The sequence below is a fragment of the Choloepus didactylus genome, chromosome 6 (assembly GCF_015220235.1).
Source record: "Choloepus didactylus isolate mChoDid1 chromosome 6, mChoDid1.pri, whole genome shotgun sequence".
In the NCBI taxonomy this organism is placed as follows: domain Eukaryota; kingdom Metazoa; phylum Chordata; class Mammalia; order Pilosa; family Megalonychidae; genus Choloepus; species Choloepus didactylus.
This window is the reverse complement of record NC_051312.1, coordinates 7,545,559-7,571,287: the sequence shown is the minus strand read 5'-3', so window position 1 is coordinate 7,571,287 and position 25,729 is coordinate 7,545,559. Positions and strand designations below refer to the sequence as shown.

The 25,729-nt window shown below is 62.0% G+C and overlaps 2 protein-coding genes across 10 annotated transcripts; both read left to right on the top strand.

Annotated features, from left to right (window-relative positions):
- The first annotated feature begins 589 nt into the window (after positions 1–589).
- LOC119535998 (aldehyde dehydrogenase family 3 member B1) lies at positions 590–18,186 on the top strand. 4 transcript variants are annotated; one of them, XM_037838437.1, is made up of 11 exons: positions 1,770–1,825; positions 4,461–4,534; positions 6,697–6,859; positions 9,288–9,398; positions 9,547–9,667; positions 9,858–9,943; positions 10,352–10,433; positions 13,165–13,551; positions 14,103–14,269; positions 16,025–16,124; positions 17,553–18,186. In XM_037838437.1, the coding sequence occupies exons 3-11, from the start codon at positions 6,698–6,700 to the stop codon at positions 17,741–17,743; spliced, it is 1,407 nt and encodes a 468-aa protein (XP_037694365.1). In that variant the 5' UTR covers positions 1,770–1,825; positions 4,461–4,534; position 6,697; the 3' UTR covers positions 17,744–18,186. The 4 variants fall into 4 exon arrangements, with proteins under 4 accessions (XP_037694366.1, XP_037694364.1, XP_037694365.1 ...); XM_037838438.1 differs by lacking the exons at positions 1,770–1,825; positions 4,461–4,534 and adding an exon at positions 590–863; XM_037838436.1 differs by lacking the exon at positions 4,461–4,534 and having other exon boundaries at positions 1,727–1,825.
- Positions 18,187–19,487: 1,301 nt separating this feature from the next.
- On the top strand, positions 19,488–22,767 carry NDUFS8 (NADH:ubiquinone oxidoreductase core subunit S8). Of its 6 annotated transcripts, none has more exons than XM_037838440.1 (7): positions 19,488–19,603; positions 20,659–20,716; positions 20,806–20,856; positions 21,271–21,360; positions 21,438–21,610; positions 22,352–22,480; positions 22,572–22,767. In XM_037838440.1, exons 2-7 carry the CDS (start codon positions 20,659–20,661, stop codon positions 22,701–22,703), a joined length of 633 nt encoding a protein of 210 aa, XP_037694368.1. In that variant the 5' UTR covers positions 19,488–19,603; the 3' UTR covers positions 22,704–22,767. The 6 variants fall into 6 exon arrangements, with proteins under 6 accessions (XP_037694368.1, XP_037694370.1, XP_037694372.1 ...); XM_037838442.1 differs by lacking the exon at positions 19,488–19,603 and adding an exon at positions 19,639–19,846; XM_037838444.1 differs by lacking the exon at positions 19,488–19,603 and adding an exon at positions 19,828–19,869.
- The last annotated feature ends 2,962 nt before the right edge of the window (positions 22,768–25,729 follow it).

Genomic DNA, 25,729 nt, shown 5'->3' with positions numbered 1-25,729 from the left:
TTATAGATCGGAAAACAGAGGCACAGAGAGGTCAAGACACCAGCCCGAGGTCACACTGGACTTGAACTGGCCCTGAGCCATGGGCCTCACTGCATCATCTCATTTACTCTTCAGGGCAACTCCTGGTGTCATGACTGTCCCCAGTGTTCACACAAGAACACCAAGGTCCAAAGAGGGGAAGTGATGTGTCCAGGGTCACCTGGCGAGGAAGAGCCAGGCTGACCCAGGGACCATGAGCTTGGCCGTGTCAAGAATCTTAGAACCCCTGGGCCCCCCTCCCAGCCTCTGTGCCCCACGCCCAACACCCAAGTCCTCATCCAGCCCCCACCCAGAGCCCCGTTTCTCCCGGGCTTGCCCGGACAGAGCCTCCTGCGTCCCCAGAGCTTTGAGGAGCAAGAGGCATCAATCCAGATTGGGGAGGGGCTGCTCCTGCTCCTCCCCGAGGACAGGCCTCTTTGGGGACCTCCTCCCTGACTGTTCCTGAATTCATGCCAAGTTTAGGGGTATCTCCCCTCGGGATGCCACAACACCCCTCCACCCCACCTGCCACGGTCCCCAGGTGGGTCCCTGATTTGCTGTGTGGCCTGAGGCCAGTGGCTGCCCCTCTCTGGGCCTCTCTCCTGGTCCAGGGCTGCCAGGCTCAGCCCCAGCCCAGCCCCGCCTGGCTCCCGCTCTGCCTGGCTCGGCTCCAGATGCAGGGCAGGGCTGTCACATGCTGAGCCACGTGACAGGCAGCAGCTGGGGGCTCCATCCCACACAGAGGGCAGGGCCCCCCGCAGCCCTGGACACGCACCCCAGCTAGCTGAAGCCTCCAGGAGCCACCGGGGCAGGCGTGGACCCGGAGACCTCTCCCGCCCTCCCAGGTAGGCAGAGGGAGCTGCGAGGGGGGCAGGGGCGCAATGAGCATCTCCCGGGTGCCGGGTCGGCCCCGAGGCCCCAGGCCGGGATCCTGGGCAGACTCAGGGCACTGGGGTGGCTGCCACTGGGTGATGACACAAAGCACGTTCCTCCTCCCACCCGTAACTCGATCGCCTGCCTGTCTGTCACCACAGCTGCTTGGGGATCATCCTCCTTTGTGCTGGCTCCGACAGGTGTGCCCAGGTAGGGGCTGGGGAGGGCAGGAGACGGCTCAGGCCCACAGGCCCCACCGTGGTGCCCCATCAGGACTGTCGCCATGGAGGGCGGAGGGTGGCGCTCGTCTTGGGAGGCAGAGGGGATATCTGGCCCCATTTCTGGAGCAAGAAGCCCCCTGAGTGGGTCCCAGCCCTCGCCACGTCCTCACCCACTCCCTGGGCCTCAGTTTCCTCATGTGTAAAATGTCAGGTGGCTGGGGGAAGGGCTCCGTGAGGGGGTGGTGGGTGGGATGGTGTTGATGTGGGTGCAGATGGGAAGGTTGGGAAATGGGCCAGGCCATGGCACTGACCCCGAGGGTGTATTTCTGGACTCCAGCCATCGTTCTTTGCAGATGGGGAAACTGAGGCTCAAGGGAAGGCTGTAGGGGTGGGGGGCAGGGTCTGCTCGGCCTCTCCAGGCCACCGGGCCCACTGCCCTGGGCTCTCCTTCTCCTCCGCCGGCCCCTGGCTCAGAGCTCCCTGGAGGCCTGCTGTGTGGCCTGGCCTGGGGCTGGCCCTCTCTGGGCCCTGGCTCCTTCTCTGTGGTGGAGCAATCTCGGCCTGTAGCCTCCAGCCGGCCCAGAGCCAAGGTCAGGCATGGGGCCAGGGCAGCCCCGCCCCGGGGCTGGCCCAGCCTTGGACATTACACAACTGCCGGGCAGCGGGGCAGAGCCGGGACGGCCAGGAGGAAGGGTAGCCTGCCAGGGCCTCAGGTACCGTATCCTGGAGAGACTGGGGCTCCGGCCGCGGCCGCAGGGAGCAGTCAGGGCCGGGGATCCCATGGGCCGGCTGCCAGGCTCAGCCACTCGGGCTGCTGGGCCACCCAGGCGGGCCTGCCCCTGCGGCCACACACAAGGACTCGCCTTGTCCTCATCTCCTGCCGGGGAGAAAGGGGAAGCATGGAGGGACTTCCTCTGGGCCCCACGGAAGACAGCTGCAGGGGGAGGTGCGGAGGGAAGGCCCGGGGGTCCCGAGCGGGGCTGCAGTGCCCTCCTCTTACTGGGCATCCTCTCAGGGAGCGGACGGACCCCTCTGGGCCCAGCTGCCCCGGGAGGGAACGCACTTCCCACTTCTGGAGGGTCAAACATCCATCGGGCGTCAGATATTTCCTCGGCTGGGCTGGGACCGCGGCCGCGCCTGGGTCCAGGAGGTGACTGTTCTTAGGGAGGGACTTGGCCGGGGTCCAGGGAAGGAGGCGGTGGCCGGCCCTGCCTCGGGGAGGCCATTATCAGCAGAGGGACTTGACTGGGTCAGGAGCAGCCCCTGCGAAAAGGCTGCATTAGTCCCAGCTCCCCGCGGACTCCCCAAAAGGGACGGGGCTGCCAGAGCTTCCAGAGACATCGGGGAAAATCCAGGTGAAGGCTAAACACTGGAGATGAGAACCAGAGACCCTGGAGAGGGAGGCCTGTGGGGCCTTCGAGGCCGGCCTGGCGACCCCCACCTTCTCATAGCCCTAATGGGGACCCCCCCCCAGGCCGTCAGACCACCACGTTCATCTCCGTCACCTTTGCCGGCACCACCCCCCTGTCCTTGCCGAGTCTCGGGGTGACATCCTCACCTCCCCTGGCACCCAGACTGGGCCAAGGCCTCCATGGTCCCCACCCCAGGGCTGTCCCCCAGAGTCCTCTCCAGCGTATCTGCCCTTCAGTCGGAATAATGATCATTCCAAGCCCCCGTTCCCGAGCACTTACACCCTGTACCTTGCACCGGGGGGAGGCTGCAGGCGGCACCTCCATTTACAGAGGGGAAAAGTGAGCCATCAGGGGCCAAGCAACCTGCCCAAGGCCTCCTGAGCAGTGAACGGAGGAGCTGGGATTCAAACCCAGGTCATCGGGCTCCAGACCCACGGTATAGACAGGGAAACCAAGGCAGAAAGAATGAGGGCACGGGCTGGAGCTTTCCTTCCCAACATCCAGCTGACTTGACAGAGGCTGGGAGGGGGAAGAGGAGGTGACAGGGCCCTGCCCTGGGGCTTGGGGGCCAGGAGCTCACTGCAGTTAATTCCCCACGACTCCACGCAGCCACTCGGGGCCTCAACAAACTTTCCTATAAAAGGGGCACTGGGATAGACCCCACGCTGCACCCACTTCTGGCACCCATGCTGGCACGATGCCTGGCATTATTTTTAGAGGAATCCCCAGGTCCATGGCCTGGAGGGGAAGTGGCCAGAGGAAAGAGGCCTGCCCCCGCCTTTCACAACTAAATGGTGTGGCAACTCCCGACCCCCCACCCTCACCCTGAGGCAGCAGCCCTGGAGCAGGTATGGTTGAGTGAGTGGCTGAAGCTGGGGCCACTCAGCCAGCCGTGGGGGCCTGTGCCCCCGGGACCCTGGCCTGTCCACCCACTGGGACCTCAGCGGTTCAGCCTGAGGGAGCAAGGAAGTCGGCAGGAAGCAGGGAGGCCGCGGCCAGTGGGGTGGGACACAAACGGGGCCTCCGACGCCTTCCGCCCCCATCTGACTTGCCCAGAAGGTTCCTGTCCCCACTGCCCCCAAGTGCTCGCTGCCCCTCTCCGCGGGCTCTGTGATTGCGCTTGGCCAGGCTGCCCTGCTCCTGCCCAGCCGGTTTGCCTGTGCAAGGGAGCTGGGCGGCCTCGGGCAAGTTCCTTGACCTCTCTGTGCTTTGGTGTCTATTTCCTTCTACGGGGAGGTTAAGGGGCCCCTCGCTGGGCCCTGATGCAGCTCAGCGAGTCCACGCAGGCCACGTGGTTTGCACGGATGGGCACGGGTGGGCATGAGATAAGCATTGTTGTCATGGTGGACTTACGTGGTGTCTGATGTACCGAGGGACGTGAGCTTGGGCTTGGCTCCCTGGTAAGGACACAGACCCAGGGTCACCCCAGATCCCGGGACAAGGGGCCTGAGCTCCCGTGCTAGCAAGGGGCGAGCTCAGCTCCCCATCCCTCCCCCTAGGGAGTGCCCCAGGGGCCTCAGTCGAGTGTCCATCCTGTGGGGGGCAATGCCAGGCCCCAGGGGGCCCGGCTGGACGAACATGTATCCTGCTGCCCTGGAACAGGTTGCCTCAGTGTTGCCAGGAGGGGCTGCTGGAATGCTCCGTCCAGACTCCCATGCCCACAGAGCTCCAGTGCCCATCGCCTCGCCCAAACGTCCACCATTCAAGCTGCGTGCCTCACATTCTTGTGGGTTCTCCCTAGAGACTCTAAGGAAAGTGCAAAGAGCCTGGGGAGGCGGGAGGGGGTGGGTGTGTTTGACTTTACATTCAACAGAAGTCCGAAGGCGAGATCAGGACAGAGAAAGGGCCGGACAGGGAGGAGGGGGGTGACATATTTGCTGAGCACTCAGTACAAGTAACCACAGCCACCTTTTATGGGGCATTATTGCCACTGCAGGTGCTGTCCCCGTTTTGCACTTGAGGAAACTGAGGCAGAAGCAGGCGAGTGGCCCACCCAAGTCCGCCCAGCTGGTAGGAGGCAGGGGGGTTCTAGGGACGGGCATTTGGCTCTGGGGTCTCTGCCTGGTTGGTGCCCTTTCCTCCAGGAAGGAGGGTTGGGGCGGAAGAGACCGAGAGGGGTGCTGAGAGTGTCCCCCTCTGCCCACCACACCACCCACCCTCTCTGGGGGCCATGGAGACATTCCTGTGCCCCGAGGCAATTGCCCAGCTTCCCTGAACCAGAGCGGGAGGCCCCCGGGGTCAGTGTGGGCCCCCCACCATGCCAGCGGGGCCTGCCTGGGGCTCCAGCCCGGGCTCTCTAGAGGGTCCATTGGTCCAGGCCAAACTGTCGGCCAGAGCAGGCTCACTCTCAGGGCCACAGAGCCCTCCAGAAAACCAAGGCCTGTGACATCAGTGACAACAGCTCACAGCCTTGGCGTAGAACTGGAAGGCGTGATCTCCTCCTCGACAAACACCGTCAGCTGGTGGGAGCTATCACCCCGTCATTATTCCCTAATAGACGAGGAATTTGGGCACTAAGCCCTAAAGGATGAGTTAAGTGGGCAAAGGGTGGGACAGAAGGCGGGGGGTGGGGGCAGAGTATAACCAGGCACTTAGCCCACGGCATGACCCACTGCAGTGAGGGACGAAGCCAATGGGGCAAGAGGCACTGGGTGTGTGTGAGCGGGAGGGAGGGAGTAATCAGGGCAGACTGCCTGGAGGAGGCAGCAGCCAAACTGAGACCTGAAGGGAAAGGAATCAGTGAGGGAAAGAGGAAAGGGTTCCCATGGGTCTCTGCATCACCACACTCCTCTGATAGGCCTCAAGTAAACACATGGGGGGCCAGGTGATGTCGGGGGGCCCTGCCTTGTCTGCCAGCCCTGGCTGATGACGGCATGGAAGCCTGGCTGGCCCCTACCCTGCCTCCTCACCATGCCCCTCTCCATGGTTACCTACCCCCCAACACTGCAGCGTGGGCCCCGGGAGGCAGCAGGGCCTCTGCGAGGCTGGAGTTACCCTTTTTTGCTGCTGCTGCGGAAGCTGAGGCACCGGGAGAGGAGCCAGCCAGGGGGCGGGGGGGACAGAGCATTCTGTGTCTGGAATGTCCCCAGTGGTGGCTGGGGTGGCAGTTGGTGAGCAGCCTCTTTCCCTCCCTCTGCTTATCAAAGGCTTCCTGTTTGCCCTGGACTCAGGCGGGAGGGCGGAGGCCACCCTGTCTCCAAGAGGGCAGGAGAGCCGGCCGGGGTGGGTCCCGGGAGCTGCCGGGGGCCAGGGGCTAACTTCCGTGTGTCAGGAAGGAGCGTGGCCCCCTGCCTCCTGCCCACCCACCTTTGGGGGCGGCTAGTAGCTGTCCCCGAGCCATGCCCAGTCCCCAGTCGCCTGGAGGTCCGGGGCCCTCCCGCCCGCTGGCCGAAAGGAGCCGTCTGTAGGTCTGTCAGGGCGTGTGTGTGTGTCCTGAGTACGTGAGGGGGTGTCTTTGGGAGCACCTCTGGGCACCATGGATGGGCCCAGGGTTCAGGCCCCTGTGACCCCATGACCCAGAGGCCTTTTCTGCCCTCCATGGACAGATGTGAGCCCGGCCACAGGGTCACACTGCAGGGCCCACTTGCCGGGGGACAAAGCCCCTGCCCAGGGAGGGCACCCTGTCTCCTTGGGGAGTTCACACAGCCCCCGGGGGAGGCGAGGCCGGAGCTGCTGCCCACTGGGTGAGTGAGCAGATGGTCTTAGGGGCCCGGCTTCCAGAAGCGCCCTGGACTGGCCACCCACCCCCAAGCCTTTTAGTTCCTCAGTCCGCAAATCTGCCAACTCTCCCATCCGAGTGAGTGTGCAACAGCTGGGGGGGTGGGAGATGCCTGTGGGTCTGTGTGTCCTGGGGGTGTGAATCTGTGTGTCTCTGTGTGTACACGTGCATGGCAGGAAGCGAATCCCCATTTGTGTGTGTGCACGTGTGTGGTGGGGGAACAAATCCCTGGGTTTGTGTGCACATATGTGCGCGCGTGTGGGGGCGAATCCCCGGGTGCGTGCATGCATGCATGTTTGCGTTTTGGGGTGCACGGGCACCCTGGCCCTCATGGTCACCTGTGAGTCCCCGTGAGGGGTGACCAGGCGGGGCAGGGGGCCGCCGGTGCGGGGTGGGTGGAGGGTGCGGGCTGGGGGGTGCAGCCCCACCTCCACCCACACGCCTCGCCCCGCAGGATGGAGCCCCCCGAGGACACCCTGCGGCGGCTGCGGGAGGCCTTCCGCGCGGGCCGGACGCGACCTGCCGAGTTCCGGGCAGCGCAGCTGGAGGGCCTGGGCCGCTTCCTGCGGGACAACAAGCAGCTTCTGCAGGACGCGCTGGCGCAGGACCTGCGCAAGGTGGGCCGGGGGTCGCGGGGTGGGGGCGCCGGGGCAGGAAGGGAGGGGATGGGGCCGGTGCATCCTCCAGGAAGGGAGCTAAAGGCCCGTGGACCCCACCTGCCCCCAGGCATAGGCACGTGCGTTTGCTTTCCCACCCACCCGCCAGCTTTCCACTGGGCACCCGCTGTGTGCCAGGCCCGGTCCAGCCCTGGGGTGACAGTGAGCAACACCAAGTCCCCCTGCCCAGGGAGCTGATCTCCTTGGGGGAGACACAGTACGGCAGTAAATAACTAACTCCCTGGCACGTTGATGATAACAGTGCCATGGAGAGACACTCCCAGCGTGGGACCAGGGACGGGCTCTCTCTGAAAGGCGGCATTTGAGCAGAGACGTGAAGGAGGAGGGGAAGGAGCCAGGTGGGCCTGGGGGACAGCAGACGGCACAGCACGTGCAACCTGAGGCAGGAGGTGCCGGCCGGGCGGCCCCGTGGCCAGAGCAGAGTGGGAGTGGGGGGTCAGGGAGATACAAAAGATGAGGTCCGGGGAGACCTGCCACCCCATGGAGGGCTTTGGCTTCACCTGGGCACAATGGACCCTCCATGCCTGGGGGATCTGGGGGCTCTGGAGGCTCAGCCCCCGTCGGCTCTAGCAGCAGCCATGGAGGAACCCCGAGAAACCTACTTCCCTGTAGCTGGGCTCCCCTGTCTGCCACTTCTGGAATCCGTTTTCCCACTTTGGAAAACCAGGGGCCCCACCACTCTCCTTGCCCCTCCTTGTGGGGAGCGCCCCCTTCTCTGGGCCTGGTGGGCCCGGCAGGGACTGGTTCCCCCACACTGTGTCTCCGCTGCCTCCCCAGTCGGCCCATCCTCCCCTGTGGGACCCGACTTGACTGTGTATCCGGTCCTTTCCGCCCTTCTGCTCGGATTTCACCTCCTGTCCTCCCAACTCGGTTACCAGCCTCCTGCCAACCCACGGTGCCCGAGGCTCCCGGAGCTGGGGCCCCACACAGGGAGCAGCAGCCCAGAAAATTCAATCCGGCTGTCCCCCGCCCCCTCCCAGCACCTGGCGGGCATTGTCTCATCCAACCCCAGCAGCCTCGAGGCCGCCTTCTCCTGTAACCCCCCAGAGGAGGCTCAGAGACGGCACCTCGCTTGTCTGAGGGCACACAGCCAGGAAGGGCCGGGGTGGGATTTGAACCTGGTTCAAAATAGCCTACTCTTCCAAAGTCACGACATTTGGCTGGGTCTGGACCTTCCTGTAAACTCTGCCCCAAACCCCACTCAGGTCATAGGCCAGAGAGCATCCAGCAGGTGCGGCGGGGTCCTCTGAGGTCACGGCCCGGGCTCAGCTTGAGCATCACCTGCTCTGGCCTCAGTGCCCATCTGCAGCACCCCCCGTGCCCGTCACCCTCTCCTCTAGCAGGCGCAGCTTGTGCGGTCTTGTTGGGGTCTCAGCTCCAGCGTCCATGGCCATGGCCCCGGCTCCCCGCAGCTTCCCTAGCAGGGGGGTTGGGGTCAGGGGTGGGGGGCAGGGCAGAGAGCAGAACCGTGTCCTTTCTGATTCCCACCTCCTCCTCACTCCTGCCCTGGAGACTGGCTGCGACCCCTGACCCCTGGCTGTGGGCGCTAATGGCATCTACCCAGGGGCAGCTGCACACGGCACTGTCCGGACAGCCCTGTTACCTAATTCCCACCGTGTCCTCACCCCGCTGCCGGGTGCCACCACCTGCCCACCCTGCTCCTCGCTAATCAGGGACATGGCAAGCCTGTGCCCACCTCAGGGCCTTGGCACGTGCCAGGGCCTCAGCCGGGAATATTCGCCCTCCCTCCGCCCTCCCTTCGGAGCTCTGCTCGGATGTCATCCCCTCCAGAGGCCTGCACCGACCATCGTGTACAAAATGGAAGAAACACGTATCTACAAACACACTCATTCCCACACACATCATGTATGTTCATTTGCTCGCTTGTGCACACTCACGTTCACACTTGTGCCCTCACAGTCACATTTCCACAGACTGTCATTCACTCATGTACACTCACGCTGTCTCACACACACCCCCCACACACATGCACGTGCCACGAGCTCATGCACGCACGCATGCACTCGTGTACACCCATACAGATGCTCACACACACAAGCCGGCAGTCTCTAACCCCCTCACCCTGTTTTATTTTCTCCATGGCACTCATCAAGTCCTAATACAGAGTTGAATTTTCTCCTTTTCCTGCTGACTGTCTGTTTCCCGCCTGCAAGGTCAGCTCTGCAGGGCAGCTGCTTCTGTCTTTATGTCACAGAGCTGCACCTGCACCCGGTGGGATGTGCTTTGCTAATCAGAGCAAGCCTTGCCGTGGGAGGCAGCACCCTGTGTGCCAGCCGTGCCACTCCCTGGCTCCGGCCGCCCGCTGATCCCGGGGTGCCCTCACCCCGTCCCTGCCCCTTCCCTGCAGTCGGCCTTCGAGGCGGAGTTGTCTGAGATCAGCATCAGCCAGGGCGAGGTGAAGTTGGCTCTCAGGAACCTGCGGGCCTGGATGAAGGACGAGAAAGTGCCCAAGAACCTGGTGAGCCCTGGGGGCCTGGGGCGGGCAGGTGGCCTCGGGGACCACGTACTCCCCACTGGGCAGCCTCGGGGTGGGGGGAGCGCTGCTGAGGGGCTGGGGTCTTGGAGGAGTTACTGCTCACCCCTGCCTGCTCCGTCCCCCCGTCCAGGCCACGCAGCTGGACTCGGCCTTCATTCGGAAGGAGCCCTTCGGCCTGGTCCTCATCATCGCCCCCTGGAACTACCCCCTGAACCTGACGCTTGTGCCCCTCGTGGGTGCCCTGGCCGCAGGTGAGCAGCTGAGCCTCCGCCTGCCTGCAGCCCTCCCCTCCGTCCCCGTGGCCACCCACGGAGCCGCTGGAAGAGGGGAGCTTCACTGGCTGGGAGGGAGGCCCAGTCCCACCCTGGGCTGTGTGGCCTTGGGTCCATAGCCTCACCTCTCTGAGCCAGTGTCTTCATCTCTCCCCACCCTGCGCTGCAGGGAACTGTGTGGTACTGAAGCCATCAGAGATCAGCAAGCACATGGAGAAGGTCCTGGCCGAGCTGCTGCCCCGATACCTGGACCAGGTGAGCAGGGCCGTGGGGCAGACTGAGTGGCCATGGGGTGGCCCCTCGCAGCGGGCTGGGCAGCCCCTGGCATGGAAGGGCATCGCAGGGGCCTGTCACCCAGACCCAAGATCTGCCCTCGATTCTGCCTCTCCCAAGCTGTGTAGCCTTGGCTAAATCGCTGCCCCTCTGCCTCAGTTTCCCTTTGAGTAAAAGAGAGGGTGGCAATCAGAGTTTTGCTCTGAGGAGCTGGCAAGAGCACCTGTCCACTAGGGTCCCACAGCTTCTCACAGCTGGGCCCGTGCCTTCTGGTGCCCTGCTCGGCCCCCCACCCCAGGCCCCGGCACACAGCCCCCACCCGGCCCACCTCGAGCCAGGGCAGGGCAGGTGTCCCCAGCGTGAGGCCTTCACCACCATCCCACCTTGCAGAGCTGCTTTGCTGTGGTGCTGGGCGGGCCCCAGGAGACGGGACAGCTGCTGGAGAACAAGTTCGACTACATCTTCTTCACTGGTGAGGCCCACAGAGGCCCGGGGGTGGCAGAACGGGAGGGTGGGAGGCCGGGGCCCCACCCTCAGGGTCTTGTCCCTAAAGCTGAGAGAGGCTGGGGGAGGCAAGGCGGACAGCCAGCCGGGAGGACCCCAACCAGGGCGGGCGCTGGGTGGGCGTCCTCAGGGCTCCATGACCTGCCAGCTCCCTTCTCTCTGGAGCAGGTGGGAGCAGCCCTGGAGCCTCCGGGAGGGGGCTGCGTCCTGTCCCCGAGGCCACGGGTCCCTCCACTAACCACAGGCCCAGGACTCAGCCACTCCTCTTGCTGAGCTCTCACCAGGCTTATCTGTGGTACCCTGCTGCTCCCCAAGCCCGCTGGGTTTCCGCTGACTGAGACGGTCAGGCTCAGATTTGCACCCAGGTCCTTGGCGAGCGCCCTGGAACTGATCCCAGTGGCTGCTTGCCCTCACCCTGCCATGTGCCTGTTGGCCTAGGCACCACGGGCTTTGAGTGACCAGGACAGAGTTTCGAGAAGAGATGAAAGGGCCAGGGCGCTGGCCCTGAGGCCTCAGCATTACTGCAAAGGGCCCTGCCTGGCAGAGGGGGCAGCATCTGAACTTGGTTCCCAGATGCGACCCTTGCATGGCACACGCTGTCCACCTCAGAGTGGGACCGGATGCCAGCCTGGCCTTTTTCTTCCCAGACCCTGCTCAAGCCCAGAGAAAGCTCTGCTTGCTCCTGCAGCTGCCCCCCACCCCCTGCCTTGGCTAGAGGACAGGGCGATTATCAGAGCAAGGGGGTGTTGGGGTCCTCAGCTGTTGGCAAAGGGAAGTATCTCAGGCAGATTCCTGGGGGTGGCAGACTTGGGAGGGGGCATCCGGGGAAGGCTCCAGCCTGCCTTCCACCACACCTCCCTGCAGCTTAGGGTGGGCCACAGCCCCCAGGACCGGCATGCTGCCCACTGTGGCTAGGGCCAGATCCCGGGAGGTTCCCAGACCAGTTAGCAGAGGCAGCTCAGAGGAAGGGCAGCAGGCCCGGCTGGAACCCACTCTGCTACCACACCCTCGACTTCTCCAGCCTTCAGTTTCCTTATCTGTAAAATGGGGCAATCCCTAAACATGGGGAATGAGATAATGTACAAGAGCCTTTGTCACAGCACCTGGCCCTTGGGAAGCATCCACCCATCCACCCATCCATCCATCCATCCATCCATCCATCCATCCACCCACCCACGCATCCATCCATCCATCCACCCATCCATCCATTCACCCATCCACCCATCCACTCACCTGCCCATCCACTCACCCATTTACCCACCCATCCATCATCCATCCATCCACCCATCCACCCATCCATCCACCCACCTGTCCATCCACCCACCCATCCATCCATTCACTCATCCATTCCTCACTCATTCATTCACTCATTCACTTGTTCATTCATTCACTCACTTGCTCATCCACTTACTCTTTCACTCAGTCATTCATTTTTTTCTCAATGCTCATCCATTTACTCACACACTGATTAATGTGCTCATGCACACTATGTCACACACTGTTGGGGTCTCTGGCTAAAACAAAGACCAGAAAGACAAAATCCATGTCCTTATGGATATCACAGCACAGTGAGGGAAACATACAGCAAACAAGGAATGTACCAGAAGTTACCTAGCACATCAGAAAGAGATGAATGCTCTAACCCTGCAGGTCAGGGCAAGGCTGGGGAGGTGGGAGCAGGATGAGCAGGGGGCCAGGAAGGCCTCATTGAAAAGGAAATGTTGAGCAAAGACAGAGGAGCTGGGGTGGGGGAGCCACAGGCCCCTGGGGAGAGCCCCCCCAGGCACAGGGAACAGGGGCCAAGAGGGAGTGAATGGGGGATGGGGACCAGAGCAGAGTGGCGAAGGGCCGGACCAGTAGGGTTTAAGCCCTGGCTCCTGCAGGCAGTGGTGGCAGGGAGGAAGGGCCATTACGATAGAGGTGGCTCCATGGGACTTCAGGCCAGGCAGGGAGACAAATGTCTTGAGGCCCAGGTGGGCTTTGGGGCAGGGAAGGCCGAGTGGAGGAGGGGAGCTCGTAAGGCCCCAAGAGTCAAGATCAACCCTGGGGAAGAGGGGTGCAGAAGCCAGGCGGATCCTGGAGATGCACAGCCTCTGCAAGGCTGAGCCTGGGTGGATCAGCTTGGGCCAGGAAGCAGATAGATAGCAAAGGGTCTGAAGTGGGGGTGGAGTGGTTGGTGGGGGTGGCGGGGCCTCTAGGTGAAGGTCGGAGAGGTAAGACTCAAACATCAGCCAGGCTAAGAGCTGGACTCTGTTCTTGGGCAACAGGGAGCCACTGAAGGTTCTGGAAGAGAATGGAGATGGAGAGGGTGCAATGCAGCAGTTTACAAAGAGCCCCCTGCAAGGGCATGTCCAAGATCAGAAAGACACACGGGTGAGGTGGGGAGGGGGCTCCTGAATCTCTAACAAGAAGGGCCTCAGAGGCAGCTTCTGGAAAAATGAGCCTGGGGTCCTAACTTGCTGCTGTGTTGGGGGCTGGTTTGGGGAAGGGGTGAACAAGGTTCTAAGCTACAGGATGGGAGCAGCTGGCAGGAAAGGCAGAGAAGGCCAGGAGAGGGCTGGCTCCAACCTCAACTCCCCCACCTCACATGGGAGGCCCAGGGTGGAGAGTGAAGCCCCCTCGGGGGTCCCAGACCCCAGGCCAAGGCCTTCAGTGGTCTGAGTCATGAAAAGGCCACTCCAGTTTCTTTCCACACCCAGGGAGCCCTCGCGTTGGCAAGATCGTCATGGCTGCCGCGGCCAAGCACCTGACGCCTGTCACTCTGGAGCTGGGGGGCAAGAACCCCTGCTACGTGCACGACGACTGCAACCCCCAGACCGTGGCCAACCGCGTGGCCTGGTTCCGCTACTTTAATGCCGGCCAGACCTGCGTGGCCCCTGACTATGTGCTGTGCAGCCCCGAGATGCAGGAGCGGCTGCTGCCCGCCCTGCAGGATGCCATCACCCGTTTCTATGGCGACGACCCCCGTTGCTCCCCGGACTTCGGCCGCATCATCAGCGAGAAGCATTTCCAGCGGCTGCAGGGCCTGCTGGGCTGCGGCCGGGTGGCCGTCGGCGGCCAGAGCGACGCGAGGGAGCGCTACATCGGTGAGTCCGTGGGGGCCTGGGCGGGCTGGGGGTCCACTGGGCGCCCCAACCTTTCCCCAGTCTGGTCCCACAGCGCTGGGTTCTCTAAGCGCCGGCCCGGGGTTCTAGGGCCCTGTCGAGCCCTCATCTGCTGCTCCCCGAGGCAGGGACCCCTGGCCACCAGGAGCCCCCAGTGCCTCAGCTCTGGCCCCTGGGGTGCTGTCCTGAGCGTCTACTCTTCTGGGGTGTAGAGCAGACCCCTCGTCCCCACAGGCCCCATGGCTCGCCCCTGCCCAACTGCTGTCACCTTCTGGGACAGGGTCACCAGGGCTCCACATTCCGCGATGCCCTCGGCCCCTGACGTAAGACCAAGGCCAGGGGATTCTCTGGGCCCGCAGGCCCCGGCCAGGCTGGGAAGCCTCCCACGGCACTGCTGGGGGCTGTGGGGAGACTTTCTTCCCCACCATCCCCTCGGCCTGGAGCCCAGGGTCCCTCGGCCCACCCCGGCCCCCCACCCTGGGGGGTGTCTCCCGGCCGCGGCCCCAGAACTGAGCCGTGCCTGGGCCCGGCAGCCCCCACGGTGCTGGTGGACGTGCAGGAGACGGAGCTGGTGATGCAGGAGGAGATCTTCGGGCCCATCCTGCCCATCGTGAACGTGAGGAGCCTGGATGAGGCCATCGACTTCATCAACCAGCGGGAGAAGCCGCTGGCCCTCTACGCCTTCTCCAACAGCAGCCAGGTGGGCTCCCCGCAGGGGGCAGGGGGTGGGGTGGGAGAGGGGCTGCAGAGGCAGAAGGGCCTCTGCCATCAGAGTGGACTGAGGGGCCTGGAGGGGGCAGGCAGGGTGTGGCCCCCCAGAGACCAGGAGTGGTGGCCTTTTGGCCTGTCCCCAGGAACAGCCAAGCCTCCCAGCCTGCCCAGGCCATGCTCTCCTGGGTCCTCCGTGGGGGGCTCCCTGTGGTCTCCCCAAGGAGGACCCCTTCCTCCTCGCCAGGAGCAGGAAAGACCCTCCCAGCCTGCCGCCAAGCAGGACCCAGGGTGAAAGGCTGGGAAATAGAGGCCCACCTGAGTGCACCCTGCTCCAGCCTGGGGTGGGGGGTGGCCGGGGTGCACCCCCAGCCCACGACACCCGAGGCTCCCATGGCCCTCAGCCCCCTCCCCCAGCTCTCATGCAATTCCTCCCTGTTCTCGGCAATGCCTTTCAAGAAACTTTTTATTTCTAAGTAATTTCAATTTATGGAAAAGTTACAGAGATGGTAGGGGGTTCCCACAGACCCTCCCCCAGCCTCCCCAATTGTGGGCATTATGTCACCACGACGCGGGGACCCTGACACCACCGGGAAGCAAACCTCAGGCTTTATCTGGACGGCGCCTGTTTTCCATCCCTGGCCCCTCTGCCCCAGCATCCTCCCCGTCTCCTCTGGTCAGTGACAGCCTTTCAGTCTGTCCTTTTTCACCACCTTGACAGGCTGGAGGACTGGGAGCCCCCGTGTCCTTTGACAGACCCCCTGGCCCGCATCCTTGGGGTTTTCAACCACTGCCTTGTCTCCTGGTTCTGCAGGATGCCCCCAGGTTCAGCTTTTATGTCCCCTACCCGGTCCTAGAACTGGCCATTTCTCTGAGGAGTCCTGGAAAACTATCCTGCATAGCCTTAACTTGAGAAAACTCTACGTAGGTTTTCTGGAAGCACGGTCACTCGGCACAGTGGCTGTCAACCCTCTCTGACCATTGGCACTGGTCCGGTGCACACACAGACATGCCTAGACACTAGTTCCTCAGGCTTTCTGACCCACTGTCCACTGCCGTTGTTGTCAACACTGGTCTCAGTGTGACAGTGACGTCAAGCCTGGGCAGGGTGGTCCACTCCACCCGCCACATGCAAGGCCCTTGTCGGAGGTTCACACGGACACTGACCAGACAGAATGACTTTTTCACACAATGAGTATTTATTGTCCACTGATCTCTGATGAGGAAGGTCCTTCTTTAAGACAAGGGCCATGTCCGTTCTCCCCTAAATGTTGCCCCTGGAGCGCCTGCTGCACACACAGCCCCCAGCCACTCCCGCGCTCGGCCTGCCCACGGTGCCCACTCTGCCGAGGAGGTGCCATCTTCTCGTCTTTGCCCAAACGACTCTCGTCCTTCCCTGGAGCCTCGGCAGACACAGCCCGCCCTGGGAGGCTGCCCTGACAACCTGGCACTCACCGTGTCCCCAGGCGGTGCTGGGTTCCCCGCCTCTCCCCGGGCCTGAGAGTCTGTGTCCCCAGCACCGGCCCAGGCCCCACACAAAACAGACGCTCGGGAAGCCCAACCCCAGCCGCCCCCTGCACCCATCCCGTCGCACCCACCTCTGGGGCCTCAGACCCTTCCCGAAGCAAGATGGGTGGAATTAGCCGAGTTGAACCTGGAGCAGGTCTGGGGTCCCTTGGGGCACATGGGGGTCACCCCTCCTGTTTCCTGCTGCCCCGTGCCCGGCCTCACCGCTGCTCTCTCCCAGGTGGTGAAGCGGGTGCTGGCTGGCACCAGCAGCGGGGGCTTCTGCGGGAACGACGGCTTCATGCACCTGAGCGTGAACTCGCTGCCCTTCGGCGGAGTGGGTAGGTGCCGGCCGGGCTGCCCTTCCCCACTCCCGGCTCGTTTCATCACGAGAGTCGCTCAAACACCGCCCCGGCCATAGCACGCTCAGGGCCAAGCTCAGCGTGGACTGGCAGGCGAGGGGGACCCTTGTCATCTTACCCAGCACCCCCAGTGCTGCTGCCTCCTTGCCTCGGGCAGAACCTTCCAGACCAGTGTGCGAGCCACCAAAACACAACTCAGGGTGTTTCTTTTTAAACCCAGATGTGATGGCACCGTCCCGGCAGCCCGTCTCGTCTGCCTGGCAGCACCCACAAAGCCCCCGTGTTCTCTGTATCCCGTGGTGCTGGCCCTTTAACCCCCTCCCCACCCCCCTCAGTCCAGCCCCGGGGCAGCTCATACCTGCTGGAAATGGGCCTGCTGCCCACTGCTCCTGCCCCTGCAGGAGAGGCCGGGGGACTGGAGACCCCTCCCCAGGCAGCTCCTGACACCACGGCCAAGTCCTGGCCTCTGACCGTATCCCAGCTCCCCGGACAGGCTGCGACGTCTCCCTAAGCCAGCTTCCCCCTGAGCAACACGGTGGGGCCAGAGCCGGTGACGTGGGTGCCTGTCCCCCTGGCCACACTCAGCACCAGGGTAAATTGCAGCAGGGTCTGCAGGTGGCCCCCGTGAGGCCCAGACCCTCCATGGAGAGCAGCTGGTGTCACTGGGGTCCCCACCAGGCTGGGAGCAGACCCTGCAGATGCTGTGCAGGGCAAGCCGCATCAGGGCTGGGCAGTGCTGTCCCCCTGCTGTCCCCGGCTGCAGCCTTGCCGGGTCACTGTGCCAGACCCCTACCTGGCTGCGGCCCCAGCCCCTCCTCAGCCCACCTCCTCCTCAGAGCAGAGGGGGGTCTGCCTGGGGGCACGTCTGAGCTGCCACTCCCCTGAGAAAATTCTCCCACAGCTCCCAGGGCCAGCAAAGCCCCTCACTCACAGTCTCGAGGCCGTCCCTCCCAACCCGACCCTGGTCCCCACTCCCAGTCACCCAGAACCCCTCCCAGGTCCCCTAACATGCCAGTCCCCACCCACCTCCAAGCTCTCCACGAGTTACCCCCAGCCGCCCTCAGGCTTCACTGGCTCTGGGAACTCTCCCTGATTCCCCCCACCTCACGGAGGGCCCCGTCTGATCCCCCCTAGACTCTGAGGACTCAAAACAGTACAGACCCCTCACCCCTACCCTTAGCCACTGTCTGTCTCTCTGCCCCAGCACCCGGTGTCCCCACCATTTTCTGAGCTGGCACCTGTTCACTCATCCCATGAATCAGACACTATGATCAGGCCAATGTGCAGATGGGGAAACCGAGGCCCACAGGGCAAGGTGCCCACCCCCACCCGGGTCACCGTGTGTCTGAGCGCAGCCTCGGTTGCCCACCGGGGGCCTGACCGCCCGTGTCTGGTGCTCCCGTGCAGGTGCCAGCGGGATGGGGAGGTACCACGGCAAGTTCTCCTTCGACACCTTCTCCCACCACCGCGCCTGCCTGCTGCGCCCCCTGGGGCTGGAGAAGATCTATGCCCTCCGCTACCCCCCCTACTCGCCGCGCAACCTGAGGCTGCTGCTGACCGCCATGGACGTCCGCAGCTGCAGCTGCACCCTGCTCTGAGCCCGCCTCGGGCGCCTGGCCCCGAGCACCCCCACAGGCTCGCTGCTGTGCGGTGGGGGCACGGCCTGGAGGCCAGGGCACGGGGGGGGGACTTGTCAAGGACCGGTGCCTGCCCTCCTCCCTCTGGGTCTTCCCTTCTCTTCTCAGGGAGCCCAGGAAACAGCATGGTAACCTGCCCTCAACCCCCCATGCCAACCAGGAGCCCTGGGAGCAGCGGGCAGGGGTGGGCACCTTGGAGCCACCCACTACCCTATGGAGGGAGCAGCTGAGGGGCCGTGGGGTCTAGTCTAGGTCACTCCAGGGGACACCCTGACTGTTGCTGCCCTCTCTGGGCCTCGGTTTCCCCAGCAGTACGGTGGTAAGTGCTACCACCTGAGACTGTTATGAGGCCTAAATTGGGGGGCCAGCATCAGGTTTAATAAATACAAGTTTCTGGCTCTGAACCCTAGGCATCCTGTCTTTTCTCCAGCCGGATGGGGTGAGGCTGCCCCTCTCCTCTCTGGCCAGGTCAGGCCGACATTCCCCTCGCGACTCCCTCCAGCCCCCACTAAGTGGCTGGCCCCGGGCACCTTCCCCTCACCATGTCCCACACTGGACTCCTCCTCTTCCCCATCCTGGGACCCCCATACCACACAATGCACCCACCACCACCACCAACCTCAGCCACCAAGGCCAAAATCCCTGTCTCACCTTTGAGTAAGTCCCGATAATTCTGACTCTGCAGAATTTCCCCTATCCGCACACTAATATATGCAGGCCACCATGCTACTCCAGCACAGGCCTCTCACCCCCATGTCTCCTCAGGATCCACCAGTCCTTGGCAGCCATTGATCTCCCCCAAGCTCACTCAGTCACACCACTCCTAGGGGCCCTCTTGGGCCGCTGCCCCCTCGGCCCCACACTGCAGCCTGTCACTGTCCTCTGCAGGCGCACTCAGTCCAGCTTTTCCTGAGGACCTCTGCACATAGGTGTGGAAGGCCTTCTCTGCCTGCCACCTCCTCCAGGAAGCCTTCCCTGAGCCATCACCACCCCAGCACCCAGGCAGGCTGCCTCAGGGCCTCCTCAGGGCTCGCCGCCTCTGTGCGTCCCTCCACCACACAAGTCACCGGGTGAAAATACAGATCTGGGGGCTGGTGGAGGGACCCCGCTCCCGAGTCCTGGAGGTCCAGGTGCAAACGAGGCTGCCGCACGTCGCAGCTCTGCGGCTTGGCGGAAGTTAGTGAACATCTCGGTGACTTGGTTTCCTCGTCTGGAAAGTGAGAATAATAGTTCCTCCGCGCGGGCTGGGGAGAAGATGAAAGGGAACCACGTGTGCAGAGCGTTCGGCGCAGGGCCGGCTGGGACTGCGCGCGGAATCACGGCCGCCGCGCTCCGCATGGCCGTCACCAACGCCTCAGCATCCTCGCCCGCTGCGCCTGCCCCGCCCGGCCCCCGTCCTCCGGGTCCGGGGCAGGGAGGAGGCAGCAGAGGCAGCTTCTCGGTCCCGCATCCCCGTCTCCCCGCCTCCCGCCCGCTGCGGCCAAGGTCCGGGAGGACAGTCGGGTGTCCGCCTGCCCCCAAAGCCACGCCCCGGATGTCCCGCCTCCAGCGGCCCGCGAGTCCTCGCTTATTGGCTTCTCGGAAGCAACATGGCGGCGCCCTGCAGGACTTCAAGGGCCTCCTCTGCCTTAGCCAACCAGAGGAAAGGTATTTCGGGATCCCGCCTCTTTCGGCGGCGCCACTGGCCAATCAGGCCATACCATGTTGTGTCAGCGCGGAAAAGGCGAAGCGAAACAGCCCAATGACAGCGTCTCAGAGTGTGGATTCCACCTCTCGACTGCCAGGCCTGCTCGGCAAGGGAAGGAGCGGCAACGATTCAAGGTGGGTGTTGAGGGTTCGGCCGGTGGGCCAGGCCCGGGCAGCGCGGCGTCGGGGGCTAGTGTGGTGCCCCGGTCGACCCCGCCGGCTCCGCTCCCGGGCTTCGCCTCGGCCCGTTCGGGGCCCGCAGCCTCTGTGCCCTTCAGCGTGTAGCGGGCGCGCGGGGAGCCGGCACCCTTCGAGCGCATGCGCCCCCCCACTGCCTGGCGGCTTTTGCGTCCGTGGGGTCAGAGGTCACGAGGGAAGGTCGGAGAAGGTGCCGGGGTTGGGTGCGTGTGGATTGAAATCGTAGGTTAGAAGTGGGCCCTCTAGAGGTCACAGGTCACGAGAGGGGCGCTTGGGAGCCCTGGCAGCGGCCCAGGCTAAGCCCTTGGCGCGTATGGGCTCCCTTCCTTGTCGTGTTCCCCTCCCCCCATTTCACAGGTGAGAAAACTGAGGTCCAGGTGACCTCACCTGCCCAAGGTCACTTGGCAGGCTGGTCCAGAAGGACGTTCGCTGCAGGGAAAGGAACTGAGGATTACTTGAGTCTTTAACGAGTGGCCAGAAGGGGAGGGCTTGCGAGGCCAGGGTTGGCCCCACCTCCCAGTGTCCAGCCCAAGGGCACTTGCTGCGACTGAGCTGTGGATTCTCACCTGTTAAATGGGGACGCCTCTAGCACCTCCCTCGAAGGGCTCTCATAGGGACGAGATGATGGCACATGGGAAACCATTAGTGTAGCACCTGGCCCCAGGTCAGCTCACAAAAGATGCTGGTTTGGGAAGATGAATAGCAGAGGGGGGAGGTAGGAGGCAGGAGCACCAGTCGGGAGGAGGGATGATTGCAAAGACTTCTTCGGAGGTGAGATACATGGAACTTGGGGTCCACAGGCCCTCCCCAAACCTTAGCCCTCGTGGCAGGGATGGGAGGTGCTGGACCGGGGGTCGGAGAGGCGGTTTGTGCCTCTGACGGGAATGAGGGGTGAGTTGGGGGAAGGTGGCACAGTGGCAGTGGGGTCGGGGAGGAGTTCCTGGGGGCAGCTCTTGACCCCACCCCACGCCTCCCTCCCTCTACCCCTGCAGATGCGCTGCCTGAGTACGCCGGGGCTGCTGCGGGCACTGGCCCAGGCCGCATGCACAGGTAGGACTGCGGGGCCCTTCCTGGGGGTGGGGAAGCCCAGCGTGCTGGCCTGAGGGCACAGCTGCAGAGCGTCACCCCTCTCCCTGCAGGACGTCCCAGTGGCCGGAGCCTCCACCGCAGCACTGCGGCAGCCACCTACAGTGAGTACCGGGGTGGCCTCGGGCTTCCCTGATCGGGGCTGGTCCAGCCAGAGGAGAGACTGGGCCTTCCTGTGGCTGCAGAGTCTGATCTCAGCTCCCCAGACGTGCGGGAGGGAATTGCCAGGGTGAGAGCTGTGGGTGTCCATGGCTCCTCACCAGGACCCCCACCCCCAAGCCCCTCACTCGCTCCCCTTGACTCTTCCTTCAAAGCCCTGTTGGGGGGTGGGGGTGGCCGGGCTCAGATGTCACCAGCTCAGGGAGAGGCTTGATGGAAGAGCAAGCCCCTGGCGATCCCAGCCGGGGTACTCAGAGACGAGGGCCGGGCCTCACCTCTCTGGAGCCAGATTCCCTGGGGAGGGGGCATGAGATGGGGGCAGGAGGCCTCCTGCCACGGCCATACCCGCCCCTCTGCAGAGTACGTGAACATGAAGGAGTTGAAGATGGACATGAGGTCAGCAACTGACCAGGCTGCGCAGACCCTGATGTGGACTGAGCTCATCCGAGGTGCGCCCTGGGGGTGAGGTGGGCACTGCCGCCTCAGGGAGGAGAGGGCCCCACCCACATGCCTGTGCTGTCCCCAGGCCTGGGCATGACCCTGAGCTACCTGTTCCGGGAGCCGGCCACCATCAACTACCCGTTTGAGAAGGGCCCGCTGAGCCCTCGCTTTCGTGGGGAGCACGCCCTGCGCCGGTACCCGTCTGGGGAGGAGCGCTGCATCGCCTGCAAGCTCTGCGAGGCGGTCTGCCCCGCCCAGGTGAGTCCCTGGCCCCAGCCGACCACCCGGCCTGCCGCAGCAGGAGGGGGGCTGGGCAGACTGGGCATAGACTCCAGCCCCCCTGCTTGTGTCCCTAGGAAAGTCTCTTTCCTCTGTGAGCCAGTTCTCCCATCTGGAAATGGAAGCAACGAGGCCACATGGCCAGGGTGTTCTGGGAGTCACGGCGTCATGGAGTGACGTCTCCAGTCCTGAGTTGGCCCTGTGAGGGGTGCAGGCCGCCCTTGGGGGGCTGGTTGGGGTATGAGACCAGGCCTGGGAGTTACAGGCTGGCTCTTGCATGGGATCACTTTTTCCCGGGAGTCCTCCCTGTGTGTCTGTCCCCAGGGATGCACACGCCCCAGCTAAGGCCCTCCCTGTCCCAGAGGGCCGCTCCTTTGAGCCCCCAGCTTTGGTTCTGGTGGGGGGTCCTGCACAGACTGGGGTCAGTGCCCATTGGTGCAGGGACGGAATGACCACATTCGCATGATAGACACAGATGGGGTGATGGTGGGAGAAGAGGCCCGAAGGGTGACCAGGGAGGTGCCTGTGGGAGTTGCAGGGAAGAGCCTCCAGGCAGGGGGGTCCATGCAAAGGCCTGGGGGCCGGGAGGAGCAAGGCGGCAGCGTGGCTGGAGGTGAGCGGCGGAGAGGTTGAGACGTCCGCAGCGAGGGCTAGCACCCTGTGCCCCGGGGCCGGGCAGCAGCTGGGCAGTGTGGCAGCGCCGGGTGCTGCCTCCTGCAGGCCATCACCATCGAGGCAGAGCCGCGGGCGGACGGCAGCCGCCGGACCACCCGCTACGACATCGACATGACCAAGTGCATCTACTGCGGCTTCTGCCAGGAGGCCTGCCCTGTGGACGCCATCGTGGAGGTGAGCAGGCACCCCGGGGCGGGAGGTGGACACATAGACGCGGGCTCCCAGGGGGGCCTCACGCAGCTGCGCCCCACCCTGCCCCCGGCAGGGCCCCAACTTTGAGTTCTCCACGGAGTCACACGAGGAGCTGCTGTACAACAAGGAGAAGCTGCTCAACAACGGGGACAAGTGGGAGGCCGAGATTGCCGCCAACATCCAGGCTGACTACCTGTACCGGTGACGCACCCCCCACGGCCTGCTGCCCTTAGTCCCTGCTGCCCAAATAAAACAGCTCTGACCCCTCAGCCTGCCTCCTGTCGTGAGTCCCCAGCCTGGTGGAGTCCATCGGACCAGGTCCCGTGCCACCTCCCCTTGTCTTCATTGGGTCCTGAGCTGGCCCAGCCTTCCTGTGTGACGCGGTGGGACCCATGAGGCCCTCCCCCGCAGAGTCCCTGCCACCCGTACGTCGTCTTGGACATCTTCCCGAGGGGGCCTGGGCCTGCCCTCTCCTGAGGGCCACCCACAGCCACGGACTTTGAGCTGTCCAAGGCCTTGGACTGAAGCACAGGGAAGCCAGGCTGTTGTCCTTGGGGGGTAGGGGGAGGCCTGCTCCAGGGGTGACAGTCACGAGGAGGTGACACAGGCCCTGCTGCCGCTGAGCTGGCTTCGCCTCCAGCCACATCCCTTTTCCTTCCTCCTAAGCCCCAGACTAGGTTGCCAGCATGGCTCCTGCTGCTCAGACTTCCCACTTTGAAATCCCAGCAGGAGACTCTTGGTTCCCTCTGGGGCCACACAGAAGCCAAAGGTCGCGAGGCGATTGCCAAAAACTGCCCCCTCTGACCTGGGTCTGTGAAAAGATTTTTTTTTTCCACCATGAGAAAACCAGCTTGGAGACAGGAAGTGACTTGCCCAGGATCACATAGCATGTATCAGTGGTTTAACTCACTCAGAGATTCCAGAGACCCCTTTTCTGTCACTTCCAAACTGTTTTTTTTTGTTTTTTTTTTACTAGTAGAACATCACATAAGTTTATTTCACATGTAACAGCAATGTTAAAATTGACAAGTTTAATTCTTAACTGCACCAAATAAACTTAGCCATTTAAGTATTTTTAAAGTTATTCCCTCCAAAAAACTGAGGGAGCTTTTCTTTTCCACCACCACACACAAAGATTTCCCAATAGTTCTATTTTTGGAGGACTTTCAATTGATAAGTAAACTGCTTTGGGGGATATTTCAGAACTTTCTTACCCAAAAGAAAACTAATCTGGACAAATTACATATTGCATAGATTTATCTATAGATTCTCTTCTTTAGAACCTAAATCAGTTATCGTACAGTATAATTTTTACCCATTCATCTTACAGTAAAAACTATCTGTCCTGAAAAATATGGACACATTCTGTAATCTTCCAGTTAATAGATTTATTGTATTACCTCCAAAAAGATAATTTTAATCATGTATCAACATTACCAACTCAGCATGGGACACTCATTCCGTCTTTACTGATTCACAGACATATGAATTAGTGTCCAGCTTCCACCTCCTCCTTAAGTGGATGGAATTATTTAATACAAGTTTGATGCAGGATGATTAACTCTTTACAAACATTTACGATTTACGTTAAGTTATTGAGTAGTGTGGAAAAGAGAAAACTGACGAGCCCACACACTCAATTCAAAATTAAAATTTTTTCCCTCCTTAAATAACATTTACTTAATTGTCATGAAACAGCCATTCTATTTTCAATAACCACGTTTAGGGGTACGTTCATAGGACTGATTAGATAGTCCAGGCAAAATGGCTGTCCAAACTGTTTTTTTTACAAAACACTCACTCCCCAAGATGCTTCTTGGCGAAAATGGAAGAGGATGTTCTGTGGACCCGTAAGTGTGAGGAATAGCCCAAGTGCCAACTCCCCTCTGGGACAGCCACTGTGCCACACGTCCAAGGCTCTGAGAAGGCCCGCAGCAGGGAAACAGCCACCCCCCAGGGAGCCCCTTTTCTCAGGTCTGCTGACACCAGGGCCTGATGGAGAAGTGGCCAAGGCCCTCCTTGGGCTCCACCAGCAGCCAAGGTTTGGGGGCCCTCCAGCCAAGGAACAGGGCACGGAGTGGGAACCAACTGCAAGAACTGAAGGGAAGGTGACCACAGGACATGTCCATGCGTCCATCCCGCTGCCGGTCCTGTGATGCTGGCATCAGGCCTATCGGTGGCAATAGGCCTTTTCCAAAAGCTAGAGGCAGTCTCCAGAGGCAAGCTTAAAAACCCTGAATCACCTCTAATTTAACTTTGGCTCCCAGATGTATCATCACTTAACAGTGGCGTAGAACCTATATCTGAACATAGAATACTTTTATTTATAAAAGTTCAACACTGACCTCTCCTTTTGACCCTGCAATTTCACTCCTGGGTCTACACCTGAATGAAAACGGGTTCTCGGACACTGGCCCGGACACGCTGGTAGCAGTGCCATTCATGACGGCACAAGGAGGAGACAGCCCAAGTGCCCAGTGATGGGTGAGTACATGAGCCACAAAAAGGAGATAAGTTCTGACATGTGTTGCCACATGGTTGAACGTAGAAAACAGCACGCTCAGTGAAAGAGGCCAGACACAAAAGGTCACAGCTGGTATGATCCACTTCTGTGAAACGTCCGGAACAGGCAAATCTGTAGAGACAGAAGGCAGATTGGTGGTTGCCAGGGGCTGGCAGCAGAAGGGACAGAGAACAAAGCAACTACTTATTGCTTCATGAGTACAGGGTTTCCTTTTGGGATGATGAAAATGTTCTGGGACTAGATAAAAGTGGTTGCATGACATTGTGGAGGCACTAAATGCCAATGCAATGTTTGCTTTAAAAGGATCAATTTCATGTTATGTAAACAAAATTTTATTAATTTTTTTGCAAAAGGTGGAGGTGGGGTCAAACTATATGCAGCTCATAGCTTGGTTCTTTCCCTTCTTATGTCTGAAGCATTTTTCCATGTCAGTAAACGCACCCTATTATCACTTGTGTAACCACAGCAGAATTCGGGTCTCCACCTGCACCACGAGGTATTGAACTGCGGGCCTTGGTCTGGTTGGGTTGAGGGGGCCCCCTGGGAGCAGCCCTGTGACGTCCGATCACATGTGCCCCACTATATTCTGAGGACACTGGCTTTGAGCTGTGACTCTCAGCTTCCAGCCCTAGCTCTGGGGCTCCACTGCCCATCTCCTTGCTGCACCCATCAGAGGCCCAGGCCCGCCATCTGGGGTGCAAGGATCA